The sequence below is a fragment of the Podarcis liolepis genome, assembly GCF_965112155.1.
Source record: "Podarcis liolepis genome assembly, chromosome: 7".
NCBI classification, from domain to species: Eukaryota; Metazoa; Chordata; class Lepidosauria; order Squamata; family Lacertidae; genus Podarcis; species Podarcis liolepis.
The window spans coordinates 1,217,655-1,240,031 of record NC_139561.1 but is presented as its reverse complement, the minus strand read 5'-3'; the positions used below and the strand labels follow the sequence as shown (position 1 = coordinate 1,240,031).

Below are 22,377 nucleotides of genomic sequence, written 5' to 3'. Positions count from 1 at the left end.
ATGTCCTCAGTGCAGTTCTCCAGAGAAGGAATGCGTGTAAAGATGCCTATCTTTGAGATCTACAGGAATAGGTCGGTATACAAATTTAATAAAGAAATAAAAATAAATATTGTAGGGTAAGTGTAAATAGCATAGAAAAGTGCATTATATTTGGAGAAATTACTTTGTAAAAATGTGTGTTTTAGTGGTGTGGGGCAGGGAAACTTGCTGCTTAGTGATATCAAGACATACAGTGAGTGGTGCCACGTGTTACGGAGGGGGAGGGGAAAACTTGGTGCAGTGGTACCTCGGGTTACATACGCTTCAGGTTACAGACTCCGCTAACCCAGAAATAGTGCTTAAGTTTAAGAACTTTGCTTCAGGATGAGAACAGAAATCGTGTTCTGGTGGTGCGGCAGCAGCAGGAGGCGGCCCCATTAGCTAAAGTGGTGCTTCAGGTTAAGAACAGTTTCAGGTTAAGTACGGACCTCTGGAACGAATTAAGTACTTAACCCGAGGTACCACTGTACGTTCATTTGCCATATTGGGCGGCAGGTCTGTGCTTCTTTTAACAGTGTTCTTCCCTCAGTCAAAATGCTGGTTAGACTTAGAAGGGTTTGGCCTCGCCTTCCCTGGGTGCTGGCTGGCACCAAGTCCTACTCCCTGAGACGCTATCTTTCTGTGTGCAAGGATTTGTTTATTTCTGTGTGGAGGAGCAATCAGGTGTGCCCCACCTGCAATCGGAATCCCAGATGCTGCTTAACCACATCAGCGAGAGCTGCACTTCACTATTGCAGGTTAGCCCAATACGCCCACTAACAATGCCTCTTCTCTTTCTCAGGCTGATGCTGCGACCAGCTTCTTACGGGCGGCACGATCTGGAAACTTGGATAAGGCTCTGGACCACTTGAGGAATGGTGTGGATATTAACACCTGCAACCAGGTAGGCCATGAGCTCTTCCCTGACACCCCGTATCCTTGGTCCACCAGCTTTTGGCTTGGTCTTGATTGATCCAGCCATGGGCTTGCGTTCTGGCCTTGGTGTCTAATCAGATGCTGTTCACGTGGCCTCGTGGTCCTCCAGCTTGCGCCAGCTGCGGTGCCAGGTAAGAGGTAGAAGATCAGCGCCCTCATTTTTTAGAGCTCTTGAGCTTCCCTCATTCTTCTGCCAGGCAGAATTTTTCTTGCAGTCTAAGCTCCAGAATGTGTGAAGTAATAATAAAAAGAGCACCCCTGGGCATGTGCAGAATATGTTTCACTCACTGCTGAATAACTATGGCTTGTATCTTGTATTTTCATGTTGTGAAGCGCCTTGAGATCTATTAAATACAAATTTACTAAAGATAAATAAGTAAAAAAGTAAAATAGATAATATAATTAGTGCACATCCAGATGGCTTGAACTTTAGGGATTGTGTGGAGGGAAGAGAGACCTTTCTTGCCATGGAATGCTTTCTGCCTTAAATAATCATTTGTAAACATATTTACCACTATGCATAAACTTTAAAAAAAATAGAGCTGTTTATAATTGTACATAAAACCAGGCAGTAAAAATCATATAAAATGTCAAAATTAGAAGCCAGCTGACTATTGTGGAAAGGTGTTTTCTTAATTGCCTGACGGAATAGAAGTGTTTTCACCAGGAGGTTAAAAGTGGAAACAGAAGGCACCTGCTGAATCTCTATGGGCAGATTATCCCGCAATCCTGGGCCCAGGACCCTAAAGGCTTGGCTTCCTGCTGTTGTCAAATGATCCCCACTAACTAGGTAGACGACCAGTGACGCTCCTGCAGATGCTCAGTGACTGAGCTGTAAGGGTTCAGGCGATCCCTGAGGTAACCTCAACCTCAGTTCTTCAGGGCTTTCAGGGCCTAGCCAGGAGAGAGTTAGGTGGCGTAGCCTCCTGCACAACAGGGTTGCACAACTGCATGGCGGAAGTTGAGTACAGAATTCTGCATCTTCATTTCTCGAGCTGAAGGAAAATGTCCAGGATTCCTGGCCTGAAAGAGGGAACCTTCTGGATCTGTGTGGAGCTGCCCAGTGCGATGAACAGTCAGAGCTGCTGGTCAAAGGGTGCCACAAGATTCCTAGGTTCCAGAGTGACCTTGCCCACCCATTGGCTCTTCTTGACCTGGATCATGGCCTGGGCAAATGATGTATCAAGTATAGAAACAAGGGAGTCGTGTAGCACCCAAATGTATCCCTCACCACATCCCTCCACTTTTACAGCTGGCCCTGCCCACCCTGGCATGTGGCCCCAGAAGCTTATTCAGAGGGAAATGTGGCCTTTTGTCTGAAAAAAGCTCCTTACTATTGCAATATGCCCCTGGATGTGAGAGGGCTTTCCTTCTTCCTGCCTCACGCGTGAGCTGTGCGGAGGTGCTCAATAAACACAATGCCGGACTAGACAGGCCTTTGCTCTGTTCCAGCAGGGCTGCTCTTATGTAGCTAAGAAGACACCTGGCAGTTTGTCTTCTTCCTGCCTGCATTTGCTTCTAAGGCGTGTGTGCTAGAGAAAGTCCAAGCTACAAGGTGACTTTTGCACGGGAAGGATTTGGGCTATTCTACCTGCTGCATAAAATATTCTGGAGAGGGCTCTTCCTGTCTCCCAGAACCCAAACAGAGAAGCCAGAGTCCTTCATTAAGGGAGAGCGCAAGAGCCAGCGCCCTTGGGGAGCCCATTTTGCATTCCCCATTGGCAGGCTTGCAGGCGAGGTGGGGGAAGGGCTCCACAGGCAGACAGTGACTCACCTGGCTCATCCCCAGAGCCACTTCTGGGCTGCTTCAGCCTGCTGATGGAGGGGGCTTGCATGGAAACCAGTTATCTGCCATCTCTGCCCTGCATGTCCTGGAGGCTCTTCCAGGGAAATAGTTGCTGGAGCTTACAAATAGGAATCTTGGTGTCACAGCGCAGTTGGGCACAGAATGCCCAAAGTGAGGAATCAGCTCTTTATTGTCAAAAGTGCACTTAGCATGTTAGGGAAAGACATGTCCGTCCCATCTCTCAGCTGCTCCCAGGTGTGCACCCAATGAAGCAGCTGCCACAACAGAGAGGCCCCACCTACCACCTCCGCTTAGGTATCTCGCCCACCTGAGCTGTGTGCAAGCAGGTGAAGGCTGCATCAGCATGCAACCTGTTTCTGCTCCTCCCTCTCCAGTCCTTGTCTGGTCCTGGGAGTCAGGGAGCAGGAGAGGTGGGAACGTGATCTGACTCAGTGGAAGTAGCAATCGGGCTGAGTACTACCCCGACTGTCACAAAAGCAAAATTCCTAGTTATTTTCAGACAGCTTCAGGTGTGCTTACCGTTCCTTATCAGATGATGCAGCAGGAGGGGGGGAGGGCGCTGTTTTTTCCTTCAGTAAAAATTGCTATGTTCTTTTGCCCCGCAGCCCCTTACTGCCCACCCCTACCTCCAGAACTCTGTGGAAATGTTTAGGTGGCAGTACTAGGTATAACTAAGGACTGACCCATCCTTCCTCTTGCCTGCTGCTTTCCTTCTTCAGCGCTCAGTTGACGCAAACGGCAAATGGAGGCTTTCCACAAATTGCTGTTTGCTCTGATTTAGCCCTAAAGAGTGGGTTTTCCATGGGAAAAGAGCAGGGCAAGGGGAAAACCAGTCAGACCTGTGCCTGGAAAGCACAGGGCAAACAGAAAGCTGTCCTTTCTTGGCATGGGAAATACGGAAGTTTGGGCAAGTCCTAAGGCGGCTTCTCTGTTCCTATGATTCCTATGATTTATTTTGTGCTATTTATTGATTGAGTTTGTATAGCACCCTTTATCCATAGATCTCCGGGCCATTCACTACATAAAAAATGCAAGATAAAAAACACAAAATACATGATAAAAACAAAAACAAGCCAATAATGCCCCTCCTCTATCTCTGGGCTCTCAAACTTCCTGGAACAACATCAGAACATAGCAAGAGCTCTGCTGCATCATCCAGTCCAGCATTTGAGGCCATCTGCAGAGCCAAAGACTGTAGGAAGAGCGTCTTGGCACCCTTTTCTCACAACGGACGACTTGATGTCTATGGGTGCCTGCAAGCAGGGCCTGAGCAGCCCAGCAGACTCCCCCCTGGTGTTTGCTAGCAACTGGTGCTCCAACACACGCTGCCTCCAGCAGTGGAGGCGGAAACGTAGAAACAGAGCCGCCCAGGCTAGTTGCATTGAGTAGCCTATGCCCCAGGAAGGGGTCAATTAAGGCCACCCAGGTAGAGAGATGCCCATCACTGCCTCTTGTGGAAGCACATTCCGCATAGGAGCTCTACAGGATCAGGCCAATGGCTCACCTAGTCCAGCATCCTGTTCTCTGAATGGCCACCCAGAGAGATGCCCCTGGGAGGCCCACAAGCGGGACCTGAGTTCAGCAGCTCTCTCCCCCCCCCCCGTAGTTTCCTGGTTCGCTTATATATAGACACCTGGCTTGAGAGCAGCATATGTGAAAAGGATCTAGGAGTCTTGGTTGACCACAAACTTGACATGAGCCAACAGTGTGACGCGGCAGCTAAAAAAGCCAATGCAATTCTGGGCTGCATCAATAGGAGTATAGCATCTAGATCAAGGGAAGTAATAGTGCCACTGTATTCTGCTCTGGTCAGACCTCACCTGGAGTACTGTGTCCAGTTCTGGGCACCACAATTCAAGAAGGACACTGACAAACTGGAACGTGTCCAGAGGAGGGCAACCAAAATGGGTCAAAGGCCTGGAAACGATGCCTTATGAGGAACGGCTAAGGGAGCTGGGCATGTTTAGCCTGGAGAAGAGGAGGTTAAGGGGTGATATGATAGACATGTTCAAATATATAAAAGGATGTCACATAGAGGAGGGAGAAAGGTTGTTTTCTGCTGCTCCAGAGAAGCGGACACGGAGCAGTGGATCCAAAGTACAAGAAAGAAGATTCCACCTAAACATTAGGAAGAACTTCCTGACAGTAAGAGCTGTTTGACAGTGGAATTTGCTGCCAAGGAGTGTGGTGGAGTCTCCTGCTTTGGAGGTCTTTAAGCAGAGGCTTGACAACCATATGGCAGGAGTGCTCTGATGGTGTTTCCTGTTTGGCAGGGGGTTGGACTCGGTGGTCCTTGTGGTCTATTCCAACTCTATGATTCTATGATTCTATGATGGTGGCTGGAACATAGCCATCATGGCCACTAGACATGAATCTGCCCAATCTTCTTCTCAAACCATCCAAGTTGGTGGGCATCACTGCCTCTTGTGGGAGTAAGTTCCATAGTCTAACTCTGCGCTGCGTGAAGAAGTCCTTCCTTTTGTCATTTCTGAATCTTGTAGTTTGCTGAAGTTGCTGAGAACTCTCTCTTGGAGATCCCTTGTCCCTCTCACACAACTGCATTTCCAGGAGAGGGGAATGACTATGAAACCAGGTCTTTGTGTCTGCTGTGTGGAGATGTGGCTGCATGCTCACTTCTCTTTCCCTTGCAGGCTTCCTAGAGTCATTACTCCCTTGACTCTGCTAGGGAGACGGTGTTAGCATTTCACACCTCTGGTGTGTAATTAACCTGCTTCTGAGCTCATGTCAGGAACATGTCTGCCCAAAGTACAGCATGAGTTAGAATGCAGTCAGCAACAGAGAGGCTTGCATTTCTCTCAGACAGCTGGAAGCAGTCGGCTGTCAACCCTCCCCCCTTTTTTGACAATGAAATGAAGGCAGCCCTGTTTAGGGAAGCTTTTAATGTTTAATATACTATTGTATTTTAATATTCTGTTGGAAGCCACCCAGAGTGGCTGGGGAAACCCTGCCAGATGGGCGGGGTATAAAAATTATTATTATTATTATTATTATTATTATTATTATTATTATTATTGCCATTAGCAGAGGGTAGGCTGGAGAGAAGCCAACTCTATCAAGAAGCACAGGGAGGCTCGGAAGGCAGGAGGGTAAGCATTTCTTCACCGGAAGAGGAGGCAGTTAACCCCATGAGCCCAAGGAGGAGACGCATAGGGAAAATATTAGACAGAAAACAAACCCAGAAACATAAGGGTCATAGGTTCAGAATATTCTGCAGAAGCAGGAAGCAGTCTTCAGAAGGCTCAACTGAATCATAAGAGACGGGTGCTCGGCTAGAGCATCAGAGGCTAATTGTTTGCTTTGCAATAATTACGACTTGCGTGCTGTGTTATCAAGACGGCAGCCTGGGCTCCTGACAGCTCAGAGGTTATGTGACCTTGACCTTAATGCTAGGACCTTGGGCTGCTTTGGGCCACAGAGGTGCATGTTCTGGACTAGCTCTGACCAAGCATCTTCAATGAGGAGAAATTCCCATTCGGAACATATGTGTGCCTATGGCAGCTTCAAGATGGCGGCCTGTTTAGTGGTGCTTTCATTTGGATTTGTTTGTGCAACGTTTGTAGGGGTGGGCTGTGATGTTGGCTTTTTATTGAGCGTTTGTTCAGATTTGTTTATGAGAAAGTGTTACCTCATACTTTCTGGTGCATTATCCTGTCACTTTTCTTATTGCAGAAAAAGTTCAAGGGGAGGGAAGTGGATTTGTTGTCCAAGTGTGCCAGATCACCTTAATGGTGCAACCTGAATTTGCCCAGAAGCAACTGAATCCCTCTTGCAAAACAGCAGCAGTCTCAAAGTGCCCTGTGTCAGAGGTGTTGTCAGGTCAGGGCTGTGTCTCAGCAGTGGAGCACTTTGAGTGCTTTGTGTGTGGAAGGTCTCAGGTTCAATCCCTGGCATCTCCAGGCAGGATTGGGGTTGTCTTCTGTCTGAAACCCTGGAGAGCTGTTGCCAGCAGTGTTCAGCTACGCAGAGCAGCACTCTGACTCTGCAACAAGCAGATTTCTATAGCCCTGTGACTTTGGAGCAGAGCACCAAGGCCCAACCTAGCAGAAGAAGCAGGAGATGATCAAACACAGCAGGCTTGGCCTACTTCATTAAATAGAAAAGTATTTTATTGTTTTATAAGTGAAGGTTACACCTGTATACAAGATTAATAGATTAATAGAACATCCAACTGCTATTTAAAAAACCAAGCTCCTCCCTCCTTCTATAGTCCCCTTAATAGCCCCCATTCACTTAGGGCTTTGGCCACTAGTACAAACACTGTGAATTGGGTCTGACAGCTCACAGGCAGTCCAGTCAGCACATTGCCTTGAGGATGGGGGTGATATCATCTCTTGCCACACCATAAAGTAACTGCATAGCGTCATTCTGCATGAGCTGCAGCTTCCAAAGAGCTGCCCATGTAGAGTGCATTGCAGGAATCTATCTGGGAGGTGCTTAGAGCATGGATCACTGAGATGAAATGCTCTTGGGCTAGGAATGGGTGTACTTGGCTGTAAGCGCTCCTTGCAAGTGACGCCACCTGTGTCCCGCCAGAGAAAGCTTTGCATTGAGGAGCACCTCGCAAGCCATGTTCCTGCTCTCTCAGGGGGAATGCTACCTTGTCTAGAACAGGCCAACATCCCCATACCTAAAACTGAGCACCACTTACTCACAGGAACTCCATCTTGTCTAGATTTAGCTTTAGTTTATTGCCCACCCTCTCCAGCCGTCAAAGCCTCTAGGCTGCTAGTTTCAGCACTCAAACAGCCTCTCCTGATTTAAGTGGGAAATGGGGAGAGAGCCGGGTGCTTTCTGCATGCTGATGAGACCATGCTCCAAATCCCCAGTTGACGGGTTCTAATGGCTTCATATAGACATTAAACAGCATGGGGGACATGATGGACCTCTGAGGGGCCCCACGATCTAAAGGCTGTGGCTCCAAGCAGTTGTCCCCCCGTGCTGTTTCCTGCCAAATACGCTGAAGGTAGAAGTGGAACCACTGCAGTCCAGTGCCTCCATCTTCCTCCCACCCCCGGAGTTGTTCCCTGAGGACACCATGGTTGATGGTTTCAGAAGCCACTGAGAGATCAAGGAGACCCAACAGGGTTGCATCTCCTCCCCATCTCTCTTCTGATAAAGTTAACCCAGCTTGCTCCCTTTCCATTCCCGGGCTTGGAGGAAAGTTGTGTTTTGGTTTGTCTAGAGCGAATTTGGTAAGTTCCAGTTTAAAATGCACACAGAATGAATTCCTCCCTTATCCCTAATTTCACTGCACAACCTTCCCTTGAAGCAGCCACTTCACTTTGTGGTCATGTTGGGTGGTTTTGTATCTTGCTGCACTGCTGTTTGATCCTGTTCTGCTGCGGAAGGAGATGTGTTCCTCTGGAGAGTCTCTTTCCCCCCAGCGCAGGCACAGGCACAGGCACAGGCACGAATCCAGCCCTTGATTCTGGAGGCAGCTGCCGTTTGTTCTTAATTGGGAGAGACTGTTGTGCTCATTATCATGAAGTGCCGCTGTCAAGCCGGGCTCCCGCCCCAGAAGAGGAAGGGAGGCCTTGTGGTAATGGATGCACACACACAGCTCCTGGGTAGATTTTCTTCCCCATCACTGATCAGAAATAAATACTTATTCAAGGTGCCCCCACCCCAGCTCTTTTAGAGAACTGAGACCAAAAAAAAGGGGAGAAGTCTAATAGGATCACATTCCCTCTGGATGTGTGGAATTGTGTCTGTTGGGTATTATCTGGACTTAGGAGAGGCAGGGTGGATCCAACCACCCTCAGTTTTCCCAAGCTGTCTGGTTTAAGTGAGAAAAGCGCAGGGCAGGGGAGTAGTTGCGGTCACTATTTATATATTTGTACACTTTCATAATGCAAGACAGCTCTTGGACCCTTCAGGAGGAGATGGTCACATTAGTCCAGGCATCCCCAACCTTCGGCCCTCCAGTTGTTTTGGACTACAATTCCCATCAGCCCTGACCACTGGTCCTGCTAGCTAGGGATCATGAGAGTTGTAGGCCAAAACATCTGGAGGGCCGCAGGTTGGGAATGCCTGCATTAGTCTTTGTTGCAGGAAGTTTATTAAAATGAGTATGTGAAATATACTCAGAGTCCTGCAGTGATTTCATGCTCCTTCATGCTTGTAAAACAGTGATTGAATTTCCCCCCCAAACTCAGGCCTTTATATACATTATTTACACAATGAGTCCCACCTGATTGGCTAATTCTGCTTCCCTCCTGGAGCCTGATTGGTGTTCTCCTGCAGGCCAATCAGTTGTTGCATTCTAGGATCCTACCTGCCTATTGTTCTAGGATCCAAGCTAGTACATAACAGTATACAATTGCATCTTTGACGACTAACTGGGTTGCTTCTTTTTCAAAGAGCACCAGCTTGTTAAGGAGTTAATTGCCTACATAATTGGAAAATTACCATCCAGAAATTGGTAGCAACAATGGAGCGCTCACACGCAAGGCCCTTGGAACAGGCTTTCCGGAGCCTGATTCTTTTTAAAGCTTTCTCATGCCTCCTCCCAAGCCTTGCACTGACGCTCCTGACACAGCGCCCTGTGTTGGAATTCCCGCTCCTGTGTCAGGTAGATTGGGATCTACTGGGAGAGTTCTGGGTGGTTTGCAGCAGATCAGCAAGAAAGGATTTTAACTCCTGGTTACCTCACAAAAACAACACCTCAAAAGCTTTCTCTCCCTTCCATAAAGAACAATACTTGCAGAAGGTGGGGAACCGTAGTGGAAGGCATTGTGAGCTTGCTGCTGGTACTGATCACAAATTCCTGGGCTGAGCATGTTCTCAGACACATGCTGAGTTGTATCCAATCAAGTTCTGCTCAGAGTAGACCTACTGAAATTAATGGGCCTAAAGTTAGCCATAAAAACCACTCTTGCTCAGTTCTTCATGTGTGGCTGCCTGCTTGGCCCACTCTTTTGCACCTGGCTCCAGTTGGTGGATCTTAGGGCTCTAGGCTGAGCCTACCCTAAAGTAGATCCTGCAAGTGTGAGACCTGGCTGCCTCTCATGAACTCTGATAGCAGGCTCAACAATTAGGGATGCCACTTTAATTTCCCATAATATCTTTGGAGCAACCAGTGCCAGATTTAGGGTGGTATGGGTGGTTCCCCTGTAAAAGGGCGTGTAAATTGAGAAGATCCATTTGGGGGTGCAAAACTCAGGGTGCCATATTATGAAAGATTACCTTACCAAAGTCTGCCTCTGGAGCAAGGCATCAGCTGGGACTTTGTAAGAAACTGAAACAGTTCTTTGAGGAACAAGGGCACCCAGAAGAGCCTTTCTTTGGCCCCTGGTCAGAAGGCAACATGGGAAACATTTCTCCCCGCAGTCTTGGATACAGCACATAGTTGTGGGGTAGCCCCTGTTAGGGGGGTTGTATGTTGCAGCGCCAACGATCTCTTCTGTTTCGGCCTTAATTTCTAGGCATGTTGGGTGTGAGTACAGCTTCTTTTCGGGAGGAAGCCAAGGGAGCCATCACAGCTGGCTCAGTGGTGCTGCGGCTGCAGCTGCTAAGAGCTAGCAAATGCCCTGCCGCTGATTTCATTTTATTGATCTATTCCCAAACACGGACCTCAGCTTCCTGTTGCCTTAGGCGCTCTTCCAGAATGTTTCGCTTATTCCTTGACCTGAAAGGACCTAATAGAGCCTGAAAGGACCTAATAGAGCCAGGCCTTGGTTTCAGTGTGGCTCCCATGTTGAGGGGCTGTTTGTCTAAGCCATAGAGGAAGCTTTTCCTGCCCTTGAGTGCCCCTTCCAGGCCACAGGCGAGGCCTTCTGCCCTGAGGTGCTCCCACATCGCAGGGTGAGTTGTGTGTCAGACTGAGCCCCCCTCCCTGTTCAGGAAGTTTCATTCATGAGGTGGAGTGGTAGAAATTTGGGGCAAGGAGGGGTTGCTACCAGATGCTAGAAGTTTGTCTTCAGTGAGAGATAGGCAGTGGCATTAACAGTTTATACGTGTAGATTGTCTGGGAAATCAAAATTCAGCACCAAGACCCCACATCCTCTCCAGGAAAAGCCGTGATCTGAAACCTTAAACGATGCAACTGTGCTAGTTTTTCATTTCCTTATGCTTTCTTCCCAATGACTTATTCAGCAATCTTCCTCTTCTACATAATTTACTCTGGATTGCTACACAAAAAAGGGTGGTGTCAGAGGGGAGACTTCACCCCCAAGCCAGCTTTTTCTCTCTCCCCACGTTACTCCCCCCTGCCCCCACTGTCTGCTTTGCTTCACTTCCTGTCTGATTAAGATAAGGTTACCAAATTTTTTTCAAAGAATCCGGGGACACTTTTCTTTTTAAGAGAAAAAAAAGTTATTGAAAAAAGTTTTATTTTTTAAAAAGTAATACCTTCTCTTCTGTAGTCTCCTCTGTCACGCAGCCTTCCTCTGGGCCCCGGCCTGCTCTCTTGGAGCGCTAGCCGCCGTGGAGTAGGCTCAGTGAGGGCCTGGGCTTGGCTACGTGTCCTTGCCCTCCCGGTGCTCTCCTACTTCTGCTCCTCTGCGGCGGTGGCTCCCCTTTTTTCCCTCCTTCCTCTTTCTCTCTCTTCCTTCTCCTCTCCTCCTTCTCCCTGCGTCAGCTCCGGGGTTTTCCTGGGTGGCTGGGCACTCTCACTCCCGGCTCGATTTGGGTCGTGGGGGTGGTGGTCAGCAGTTCCCCCAGTTGATGCACTGGGTGTCCCCAGTTTCCCCTTGGCAACGGCAGCGGCAGCCTCAGCAGCCTGGAGCCAGCATGGTGGCGCAGTTGGCTCTGGCTGGCTTCAGGAGCTGCTCCGCTGCGTGATGCCCACCATTTTGCCTCGCCGGAAGTCCCCATACGATGTGTCTTGTGCCATTGAACCAATCATGCAACATTCATTCCATACTAATAAATCTACAGCACTTAAAATATAAACCCGGGGTCATTCCGGGGACGGATTTTGTCCGGGGACAGATTTGTAAATCTGGGGACTGTCATTGGGAAACAGGGACACCTGGTAACCATAAATTAAGTGTCCTGGAGAACCTAAAAGCTGGCTTGCTATTTTGTGCCATTTTGGTTGGTCCTAATAAAGGCATCTCCACCTCTGCTGTGGATTTTGAAGTATTTCTGCACTGCTAGCTGCAACGGAAAAGTTTGTTTTTGCTGGGGCAGGTTGGGTCCCCAAGTATTTTCTTTTTCTCTTCCCCATGTCAGAAAAGGGTTAATGTATGGCAGCCTCTGATTGGCCGAGGTTCCAGGAGGGGGAGTTGAAAAGGAGAGACAGGGAGTGAGTTTTGGAGGGAGGAAGCTTTGGCTGGGAGGATAGATAGGCAGAGAGAGAGGAGGGAGAGGAGAGGGAGTTGGTTCTGGGTAGAAACATCCACTCTGAGGAAGATACCACAAGCTAGAGAAAGGAGTCTCTGAGCTTAGGGTGAAGGACAGTGTGTGGTGTCATAGAATCATAGAGTTGGAAGAGACCACAAGGGCCATTGAGTCCAACCCCCTGCCAAGCAGAGAGTAAAGCCAGGCTGAGCCAGGAGAAGTAGAAGCTGGAAAGAGACCATCGACTTCGGTCTCATTCCAGTCAGGAGGGGAGAGAAGACTCCCAAACCAGTGGAACCTTGGGTCTATTACTTGGAGAACTGTCTAAGGGGTGTCTAACTGACAGAAAGTACCACCTTGTTAAGAACCAAAGTATTAAGTGTGAAACAACTGAGAAAACCTTGAAGTGAAATAACATTGTAAACTGAAGTATCCTAAATTTTATTCACTTGTGTCATAAACTTCCTTGTTAAATAAAATCATTATTGTTTATTTGTACAAATCCTGTCTGAGACTCCTAATTATTAAGTTTACCTCACGCAAGTCCCCTACCAGATAATCTGAGGTAGTCTGTGGGGATTTGTGGGACTGGTGTTCTGTGAGTTGGGTGCGCACTCTAACTTTTAAGTGAGAGGACGGGCCCAACGGCGCCAGGGGGAAAAGAGACATTGCACTAGCCACACAAGGCAACTGTGCTTGAGCCACTAAACCTGGGTCCTTGGCCTGTCAGCTCCTCTACTATTTCATCCACCCGTCCCTTTTACAATGACTGGAATCTTGGCATTTAATAAATAATAATGTAGACATCCAATGAAGCTGAACGTTGGGATATTCGGGACAGATAAAGTAAAGTACGTCACATGGCACATAGTTAAGGTAAGGGCAGGGATGGCCACCAACAGTGGCTTTGAAAGAAGACTGGACAGATTGTGGAGGAGAAGCCTATCAGGGGCCCCAGTTGGATGCTGCAGAGATGCTTCTGAATGCCAGTTGCTGGAGCCCCAGGAGAGGAGAGGCCTCTTGGGCTCAGTCCTGCTAGTGGGCTTCCCACGGAGGCATCTGCTTGGCCACTGTGAGGCTAGTGGACAAGAGGGACTCCTGGCCTGACCCTGCAGGCTCTTGCTATACTCTTACACTAGTAATAATATTCTGTGTCCAGAACCGCATTGCATCTGAGTCCTGAAACTAAACATCTAAGTTCTGCACTGGCTGCCTGTATCTTACTGAACCAAGTTCAACGTGTAGCTGCCAGTGGACAAAGCCCCAAACTGCTCACCTGAAGGGTTGTCTCATTCCTTAAACCCAGATCAGCTGCAATAATCTGGAGGAGCCCTCCTGACTTCCCCATGGTCCTATTCATTTAGGGCTGATCTATACTCCCTCTGGTCTCACTGCTTTCTCTAGAGGGAAACTGCTCTTCGACGCCCTATTGGAGCAAATGGCAATTTGGGTTTTCTCCAGATTGACGTTTGCTCTGATTTAGCACTGAGGAGCGGGTTTTCCCTACAAAAGGAGTGGGGCAAGGGGGAAACCGCCCAGACTTGTGCTTTTTCTAGGAATGGGGAAAGTAGAAGCCCTTGGTGTCTACACAAACTAAGATTTTTAGCATAGTACTGGCACCAGTATTTTGAAATGCTGCTCCAGCTGAATTCAAACAATTCTGATATTTCATTACCTGTTCAGAATGATTTTGTTTTGCCAATAATTTTTAGATAAATAAAATTCAGTGCTGGTCTTTTGCTCTGTCATTTGTGATATTGTAATTTTATGATGTTTTAATTATTCTATTGGGTTTTATATAAGTTGGCCATCTATAGTCTTATTAAGGAATTGAATAAATGGAAATGTGGCTTTCTGGGATGAACCACCGGTGAAAATTGGTGAGCAAGCCCCCTGAGTCGAATGGGCATGGGGGGGGGGGGTACACTGCCTGATTCTCGGTCAAATGGCATCTGCTCTGGGACTGATCATCTACCAGTCATGACAAATTCTGGAGCTTGTTAAGTGAAGACCCAGGTGCCCGTCCACTGCTGGCCTCTCATGGTCTGATAGCGCACCTGCCTTTCCACCCTGGGGAATATCACACTTGTGGTCAAGGTCCAACCTCACATGTCCTGTATGAGATAAAAGAGGGATGCGTGTGGTCAGACCTAGCCCACAAGCCTTGTATTCTCACACAAAACTGAGCACGGCCTCTTAACCTACCATCTGATCACCATCACCATCTGCACCAACCTCGATTCCATCACCACCATTCTCAGAGGACCTGCATCTTTCATCTGTCATGTGCCACTTTAGATGCCCAGCAGCAAAGAGAAAGAGACCTCGGATTGCCCTGGGATGCCAATGTGGTGCCTAGCTGAAAAGGAAGGAAGAATCCACATGGTTTGGGGTGGGTGGGGGGAGCCTGTGTCCACTTGCAGGGAGTTTGGGGCTTCAAGGCAAAGATGTTTTTTACCTGTGTGGGTTTAGGGACCAGTAGGATGGCCATCAGTCTTGGGCCACACATAGTGCATACATTTAAAGCACTATGATACCCATTTAAAAAGTCGTGGTCCCCCCCCCCAAATAATAATTCTGGGAACTCTGGTTTGTTAAAGGGTGCTGAGAATTGTTTGGAAACTCTAATTCCCCTTACAGAGCTACGATTCCCAAAGTTCCCTGGGAAAAGAGATTGATTGTTAAACCACTCTGAGAACTGTAGCCCTACCTATAGGGGCATAAGGGCTTCCTATCAACTCTCCCTGTGGTCCCCAGGATTCGGGGGGGGGGGCCACGGCTGCTTAAACCAGTACAATACTGCTTTACAATGTCTGGAGTGGATGTGGTGTTACTTTGGGCTTATCCTCCAGATGACCTATTGACGGAGCAGGTACACTGATTCGCTTGCACAAAGCTTATGCAGAGCTCAGACTTTATTGAGCATTCATTCTGATTTGCTTGCAGGGGGGTTATACAGCCATGAACTTTCCTCCCAAATTCATGCTGATTTGTTTCCAGCGTGTTTCCACATCATTCATTCATCCCACACTTTCCCTCTTAACCATTCATTCATCCCAACAGGTTGTTGCTGTTGCTGTTAAATGGTTTTGTTGTGCCAGCGTGACAGACTAGCTTTCATCCACTTCAGTTGCACAGACCTAAAGTACACCCTTGGATTCCTCCTGTGAAATACTGATGGTCTAGAGGTGATGCCCCGCCAACCTGTGCATAGGAGTTTCAAATGTCTCCCCTTTCACCTGGCCGCTTTTCCAGGGTCTCTCTGTTGTGCTTGGAAAGGTGGTGAGGGGACTCTGCTCACTTGCTCTGGTGGACTCTTGCTCGGGGGGCAGCAGGGGGGCTAGCAAGGTGGAGCCATGCTGGCTGGTTCTGCGCATGGACTCAGACTGATTCAGCCTTTGCCCAGCTCTGGTTGCCTCACCTCAGAAAGGATATTGTAGAGTGGGAAAAGGTTCTGGCAGGATCAGGCCAATGGCCCATCTAAGCCAGCATCCTGCAGGAAGCCCACAGGCAGGATTCGAGCACAAGAGCCCTCTCCCCTCCTGTCAACTGGGATTCAGAAGCATGGCTGCCTCCAGGTGTGGAAGCAGAGCACAGCCATCCTGGCCAGGAGCCACTGAGAGCCTTGTCCTCCATGAAGTTGTCCTAGTTGGTGCCACTGCTTCCTCCTGTGGCAGTTTAACTCTGCGCTGTTATTCTCAGTGCCAGGATATCCTTAGAAACTCTACCTTCACAATTGGTAGAGTTAAACAAATAAATTGAGTGTGTGCGTGCACATGCAAAACATGGCCAGAAGAAACTTGGAGACTTTATTGGTGCCATTGTTGGGACCCAGTTGGAAGACGAATCAATGACCTGTCCTGCTAAAAGCTTAGTCCAGAACCATTACTGTGGAATTTCTTCTACCTGTAGTTAGTAGGATTAACAGCTGTGACTAGTAGCAAACTTGAATTGACAAGATGAAATGATATAATGACAGCAGCAGCAGCAACAACAACAATGTGCTGTTTGTCATGAACAAATGACAAACCAAAATTATTCTTTTAAGCTGAAAATGGTTGCCTTTTCTGTCTTCTTATACCTCAGCATTACTAGGTGTAATTCCTATTCCTTGATGTTTTCAACTTTATATTTTAGATTGATCCTGCATAATTATATATGTCAACCATATGTCAGGAGTGCTCTGATGGTGTTTCCTGCTTGGCAGGGGGTTGGACTCGATGGCCCTTGTGGTCTATTCCAACTCTATGATTCTATGATATATTCATGTGGCAGAAATATAATAAAGAGATCACACACACACCAGAAATGTTGCAGGACACCTGCAGTGCTCCCCTTGATGAAGCATGTGGTGTGTATGGAACAGTTGCCCCTCTCCCCAACACTCTGGGTTGAACCACTGAACCCCTGCCCTGGCTGAATTTGAACTGGTTGCAAGGCAGGGCCAGTGAAGAGCGAGCAAGCTCACTTCCGGCCCTGGTCTCATGGAGTCTCTCCTCTTTCCAGAATGGGTTGAATGCTTTGCACCTGGCCTCCAAGGAGGGACATGTGAAGATGGTGGCGGAGTTGCTGCACAAGGAAATAATTTTGGAAACCACCACCAAGGTAAGCCCCCCCCCCCCCCAGGTTGGGGTGGGAATGGCTCTTTTGAAACTGAGGTTGGAGGCAGACAAAGGTGGCCTGCAACCAACAAGAAGAGCTCTCATGGTTGCTGAGACCAGCAAATGAGCCTCTCCTGATCTAGAATCCCTTATATATATCCTTTATAGAGACCAAACAAAATCTCCCCACAAAGTTGCTCTTTGCTGCCCCGGGGGAAAGGATTTCTGCTGGAAATACAACAGAGAGAAAGGTTTAAACATTGCACAGTTCCAATCCTGCTTTTTTTGTTTTTAAGTGCATGTTGATTGCTTTCTCATAATTAACACCATGTCTTGTTTGATTCAAAGTAAATCCCACCAGCCTGAAGTCTACCCACAAGCCTGATTTAGACTGCAGGACCCTAGCAATTGTGGACACTTCACTTATGATCATTAGCAGACCCTAACTGTGTGGTTAATTGGGGTGGGTTAAAGAGTGGCTATCCGCCAGCTCAGCTGACTCTGTTGTCACATATTCATAGAATTGAACAATGGAGGTGGAGACGCTTATTCAGAAGAAGAAAAGGCTAAGGACTAAACCCTACACAAATCTGGAGTGGTCCCTAAGAGGGTTAGATGGCGCCTTGTACACCTCCTTCTGGCAACTCCTGCAGCCAAGCTGGTGTCAAAGGAATTGCTCTGCTCTCCTTTGGACCACATCAGCAGGCCTGGGCAGCCCAGGTTTGCTCCCTGGGGAGGTCACTTTGGTGCTACTAGCACAGCGGTTTGACTTCACCCCCAGAGGCATACTCCATTGTATCTCGAGACAGATGGATGTCAACAAGAACAAAATACGCTAGTGATACACTACCCAACTTGGGTGTGTGTGTGGTTTTCTGCTGTTTTCTCAATGTATTTGAGAAATACCCCATAGGGGTGGGTTTGTTTGTTTGTTTTTAAAGGTGTTTTTTTCTAGACTGCTTGCAATTTGTACCCTGCTTGACCCTTTTCTTCCATCTGGCTTTTTCAGAAAGGGAACACGGCCTTGCACATCGCTGCCTTGGCAGGACAAGAGGACGTGGTGAGGGAGCTGGTGAACTTTGGGGCAAATGTCAATGCACAGTCCCAGGTAAGTTGCCTGCCTCTCTCTCTCCCTGCAGTGGCCTCGCCTGGGCAAGGAGCTGGGAGGCTCTGGAGCTTCAGGGCTTTGAAGGCTCTGCGGGAAAAGACCAGGAGTGGGCCAGGCCCCTTAACAAGCAGGGGGCAGAGAGTATTGGGCGCACAAGGAAACCGATTCTACATGATCCAGCAGTCCTTTGCCAGACTCAAGCTGTGTGCCTTATTGTTGTTTTTAAATAGTAGTAGTAGTAGTAGTAGTAGTAGTAGTAATACTTGAACAGGGCTAGGGAACCTTTTTCAGACTAAGGGCCACATTGCCTTCTGGATAAGCATTCAGGGGCCACAAGCAAATGGTGGTGGTGGGGGGGGGGGAAGCCCAGCAAAAGCAAGCAGAGTAGCAAATGTCGATGTGCAGTACTCTGGTTCCTACACCCGCCGGCATCCGTCCCTCTCTGTCCTCCTTCCAAGTGAGAGAGAAGCGCTCCGGGAGGGTGTGAAGCCACGGCTGGACTGTCTGCCACTGTCCAAACAGATGAGTTCCATCTGTTGCTCTGCCCGTTCTGCCCACTTTCCCCTCCCTGACCCTACCTGCCACCATTATGTGGTCCCTGCAAGAGAGACTGTGGCCCCGGGTCTATTTCAAACCAATCACCAATGGTGTTAGTTGGCTGATTAATCTGCCCACTTCAAGCCTGCAGCATTGTAAATATTGCTTTGCTTGAGTCTGGCTGGGCTGGGTGAAGCGTGCAGATTCAAAGCCAGCCAAGGTCTCTTTCTCGCGTCCCTCTGTGTGCATCACATAGATGCTTCTGAGCCGCTTCAGTCCCCGGCTATCTCCCTGCCAGCGTCACTCTCTTTCTGCCAGGCAGCCAACCATCCTCATGTCACCTGCTCCGCCAGAGCTGCGGGGGGGCAGTGTGGGTCGTCATGTCTCTGTGCCTGTTTGGATGGAATAGGGACCATCATCTGGCGCAGGAGCCCCCTGCTGGCCCTGGGGAGGCACTGCCCCTCCGTGGCAGTCTGCTGTGTCTTTGAGTTACATAAGCAGGTATCTGAAGGTCAAACAAATGCCAGGGAGTTGGAGAGAAATTGGGTAGGGAAGCACTGAGGCAAGGTGGGGGGGTGGAATGCAGAATGACAGGCTTAGGGGGCCTAGAGGGCAAGCTCTCTATTTTCAGGACTCACTGCTGTCGGTCACTCTGGCTGAGATCAGCAAGCAGACCCCTCCCCCTCCCCCAAATCCTTCTGATCCTGTTTGCAATTTGTACTTTTGAGTCATTTTCCCAAAGCAAGGAGACTGAGTGTGCTTGCCTTTGGTTGCATAAACATGAAGCCATGCTCATTTTGTGAGCGCTTTAGAGCTAATGCTCAGCCTCTCCGCTTATGCTGGCGATACTTTTGCTAAGCAGGTGAGTAAACAGCTGGTAATTCCAACCATTTGGTTTTAATATGCACAGACTGAGATTTGCATTAGGCTAGCAGTTTATTTGTTTCCTTTCTAGATTATTCTTTGCTAAGCAGGATCTTGAGTAGAAACTGAAATGAATAAAAAATGCAGAACTGTTGTTTAAAATTTCATCGTTGATAACCTTCTTTCCAAATCCTTCCTTCCTCCCTCCCTTCCTTCCCTCCCTCCCTCATCCTAAATCCTACTCCAGCCCCACACCGTCTCCTTTTCTGTTATTTTATGGGTGGTCCCAAGGCATTTTGGTGCCTACAGTGGAGAATCCAAATGATGCCCCTAACCCAATCCACCTCCCCATACCAGTTAGCCCAGGGCACACACTGGGAAGGTTCCTTGTGTTAGTTTATTTGAAAAGAGATCAGTTGTATTGCTCTCTTCTCTTTGGGGTCCTTGCCTTCCAAGGACAGGTTTCCCACTGTCTCACCATCCAGAGTGACGGTGGCAGTTTTCCAGACATAGAAATGAAACTTCCAAAAGCAGAAGCAAGGGCAGGTTCCCCTTGCCCCTACTTTCTGTCCCAGTTTGCAGCCTTCTCCCTGTAAAGTTCAGCAGGAGCTGCTGATAAGCAACCCTATTTCTCTCTGCATAGCACCGCTCTGGTTTCCATTGGTCATCACACCATGTGACAAAGAGCTGGGACTCAGAAACAGGCTTTTTGCTGTTATGTTATGCGACCATTGATTCTATTGAACTTTGCCCCATAAGCCAATCCATTTCACCCCTTGTGCCTCCCTGCCGTTCTGTGATCAGCAGCGATTGGTGGGCGTTGTTTTGTGCAGCAGGCAGTGCAGGTTCTGATTCTGTGTTTGCAGAAAGGCTTTACGCCTCTGTACATGGCAGCGCAGGAGAATCACCTGGAAGTGGTCAAGTTCCTGCTGGAGAATGGCGCCAACCAAAACGTTGCCACGGAAGTGAGTAGCTCCCCCTTTGTCCGGTGTTCCCACTCCATGCTCCGCCCTTGCGCTTCTTTGGGATGACATGGACCCCTTGGCTCACTATGTGTCTCTTCCTCCCTCCCTGATCCACGGCAGGATGGATTCACACCTCTGGCTGTGGCTCTGCAGCAGGGCCACGAAAATGTGGTGGCTCACCTGATTAACTACGGGACCAAGGGCAAAGTGCGGCTGCCAGCACTGCACATAGCTGCACGCAATGATGACACTCGGACGGCGGCTGTGCTCCTGCAGAACGACCCCAATGCGGACGTCCTGTCCAAGGTAGGCAGGGAGTTCCAGTAAGGGCCAAGGGCTGCCTTTGAGGGGCTGCCTTAGATTGAGCAAGGCTTAGTTTCCAGGTGCAATCCCTCCTAAGGTAGTTTATGGGGCTAGCCACCCAAGACCGGCATCTTGCCTAAAGAAAAGGGCTGGCAGAAGAGCCAGCTTTGAAGTACTTCCTCCGTTTTGCAGATAGGTCATGGCGTTATATTCACCTGGAGTCTCCCCACCCTCTTCTCTCCCACAGACTGGTTTTACCCCACTGCACATTGCTGCACACTACGAGAACCTCAACGTGGCCCAGTTGCTACTGAACCGAGGCGCAAGCGTCAATTTCACTCCCCAGGTGGGTGTCCGGAGTCCTCTGCCGGCTCTTGCAGGAGGCCCCTTGACGTGGCCCCAGTGCTTACAGAAGGGGAAGGGAAGGGCCACAGCTCAGCGCAGAAGGCCCCAAGCTCAATCCCTGGCATCTCCAGGTAGGGCTGGAAGAGACACCTTTTTGACAGCCTGGAGAGCTGCTGCCAGCCAGTGTAGACAATACTGAGCTGACTGGATCAATGGACTGACTCTGTTTAAGGCAGCTTCCTATCTGCCACATCAGACTGTTCTAGGGGATGGCTTGCATGAATGAATGAATGCTGCTTTGTACAAAAATGAAAAAAGAGGGGTTTTTTTAATAAAAAACCTAGCACATAGAAAGCCAACCTGCCTGCGATGTTAGGCTAGAACCCTGACATGCTCCTTTTCTATGTTCAGGGAATGCTTTTGTACAGAGGAACATTCCACTGTGCTCCTTCCCCTGCACTGCTTCAGAGACAGCAAAGAAGACCCCCTTTGAGAAAGAGGCCGACCCCCTCCCTTAGTGCACATGCCCTGTTTAGTCGCCTCTGGGCTCTTTCATCACAATTTCTCACCGGTCCCTGAGAAGCAGGACAGGAGTGAGGAGAAAGGATTAGGGCTTGTTCTGGGTCTCGGACTCGGCTCGGAGGGCCCTTCAGCCACTCGTGGTCGGGGGCTGGGTCCATTCGGTCTCAGCGCAGATCAGGGACCTCTTGTCAGGCCCTGGTGGATGCCCATCTGGGGCTGTAGCAGAGCTGGCTGCCAGTCCAGTGGGACAGGAGGGAAGGCCTGGAGAAACTCAAGTCCCATAAGCATTAACTGAAGAGTCAGAAGAGCAAGACGCAGGTCTTTTCCCCAAGACAGCCTTGAGGCAGCCGAGGGAGATACAGTGAGATGAGTTGCTGGGTCTGAAGATCAATGGACGTGTGAGGGAGCCAGATTGCTTCTTGGGAGTGAGCTGACCAAGTGCTAAGTTAGCTTCATGGTGTCCTTGAGGATCACAGCCAGCTTGTAAGGCTTGTGGCAGAATTGGAGCGCTGGTGGTGCGGGTGGGATCGGGCTGGAGCCTGGCTGCCGGCAAGCTTTGCTGAAGAGGCACTCGCGCCCAGGGGGGCTTTAGAGACCTGTGCAAAAGGGAGCCCTGCACTCCGGTGCCTGATCTGATTAGCCACCGACTGCTGCACGGTGGAACAACACAGAACAGAGGTTGGGACCACAATCCCAGGGAGCATCTGCCTGGCCGTCTTCCAAGGCCACACCCTTTCCCCCAGGCCACACCCCCTTCAGCATCCCTGACTGACACCCTCCGTGAGTGTTTTTCCCTGGCTAGAATGTGTTGACAGCTATGGTTGGAAGGGACCCATGGGATCATCTAGCCCAACCCCCTGCAATGCAGGAATATGCAGCTGTCCCACATGGGGATCGAACCTGCAGCCTTGGCGTAATCAGCACCATGGTCTGACCAACTGAGTGTCCTTGAGCTCCTTTAATGCCTCTTGGCTGCCTGGACGTGGGGGAAAGTGTGAGGATGTGTAGAAACCAGCCTGCTCTATAAAGGTGGCACTGATGTTGGTTGCTGCAGCCGAGAAAGCCCTG

At 49.2% G+C, this 22,377-nt stretch overlaps 1 protein-coding gene across 26 annotated transcripts in view; it reads left to right on the top strand.

Moving 5' to 3' along the window:
• ANK1 (ankyrin 1) overlaps nucleotides 1–22,377 on the top strand; it is a 188,497-nt gene that overhangs the window by 90,426 nt on the left and 75,694 nt on the right. For all 26 annotated transcript variants that reach the window (XR_014528650.1, XR_014528651.1, XR_014528652.1 and 23 more), the window contains exons 2-7: nucleotides 821–922; nucleotides 16,571–16,669; nucleotides 17,675–17,773; nucleotides 20,041–20,139; nucleotides 20,260–20,445; nucleotides 20,690–20,788. Coding sequence is in view for 23 of the 26 variants with exons in the window: in XM_083514120.1 (XP_083370246.1) it covers nucleotides 821–922; nucleotides 16,571–16,669; nucleotides 17,675–17,773; nucleotides 20,041–20,139; nucleotides 20,260–20,445; nucleotides 20,690–20,788 (684 nt within the window). In the remaining 3 variants the exon portion in view is untranslated. The remainder of the gene's footprint in view (nucleotides 1–820; nucleotides 923–16,570; nucleotides 16,670–17,674; nucleotides 17,774–20,040; nucleotides 20,140–20,259; nucleotides 20,446–20,689; nucleotides 20,789–22,377) is intronic.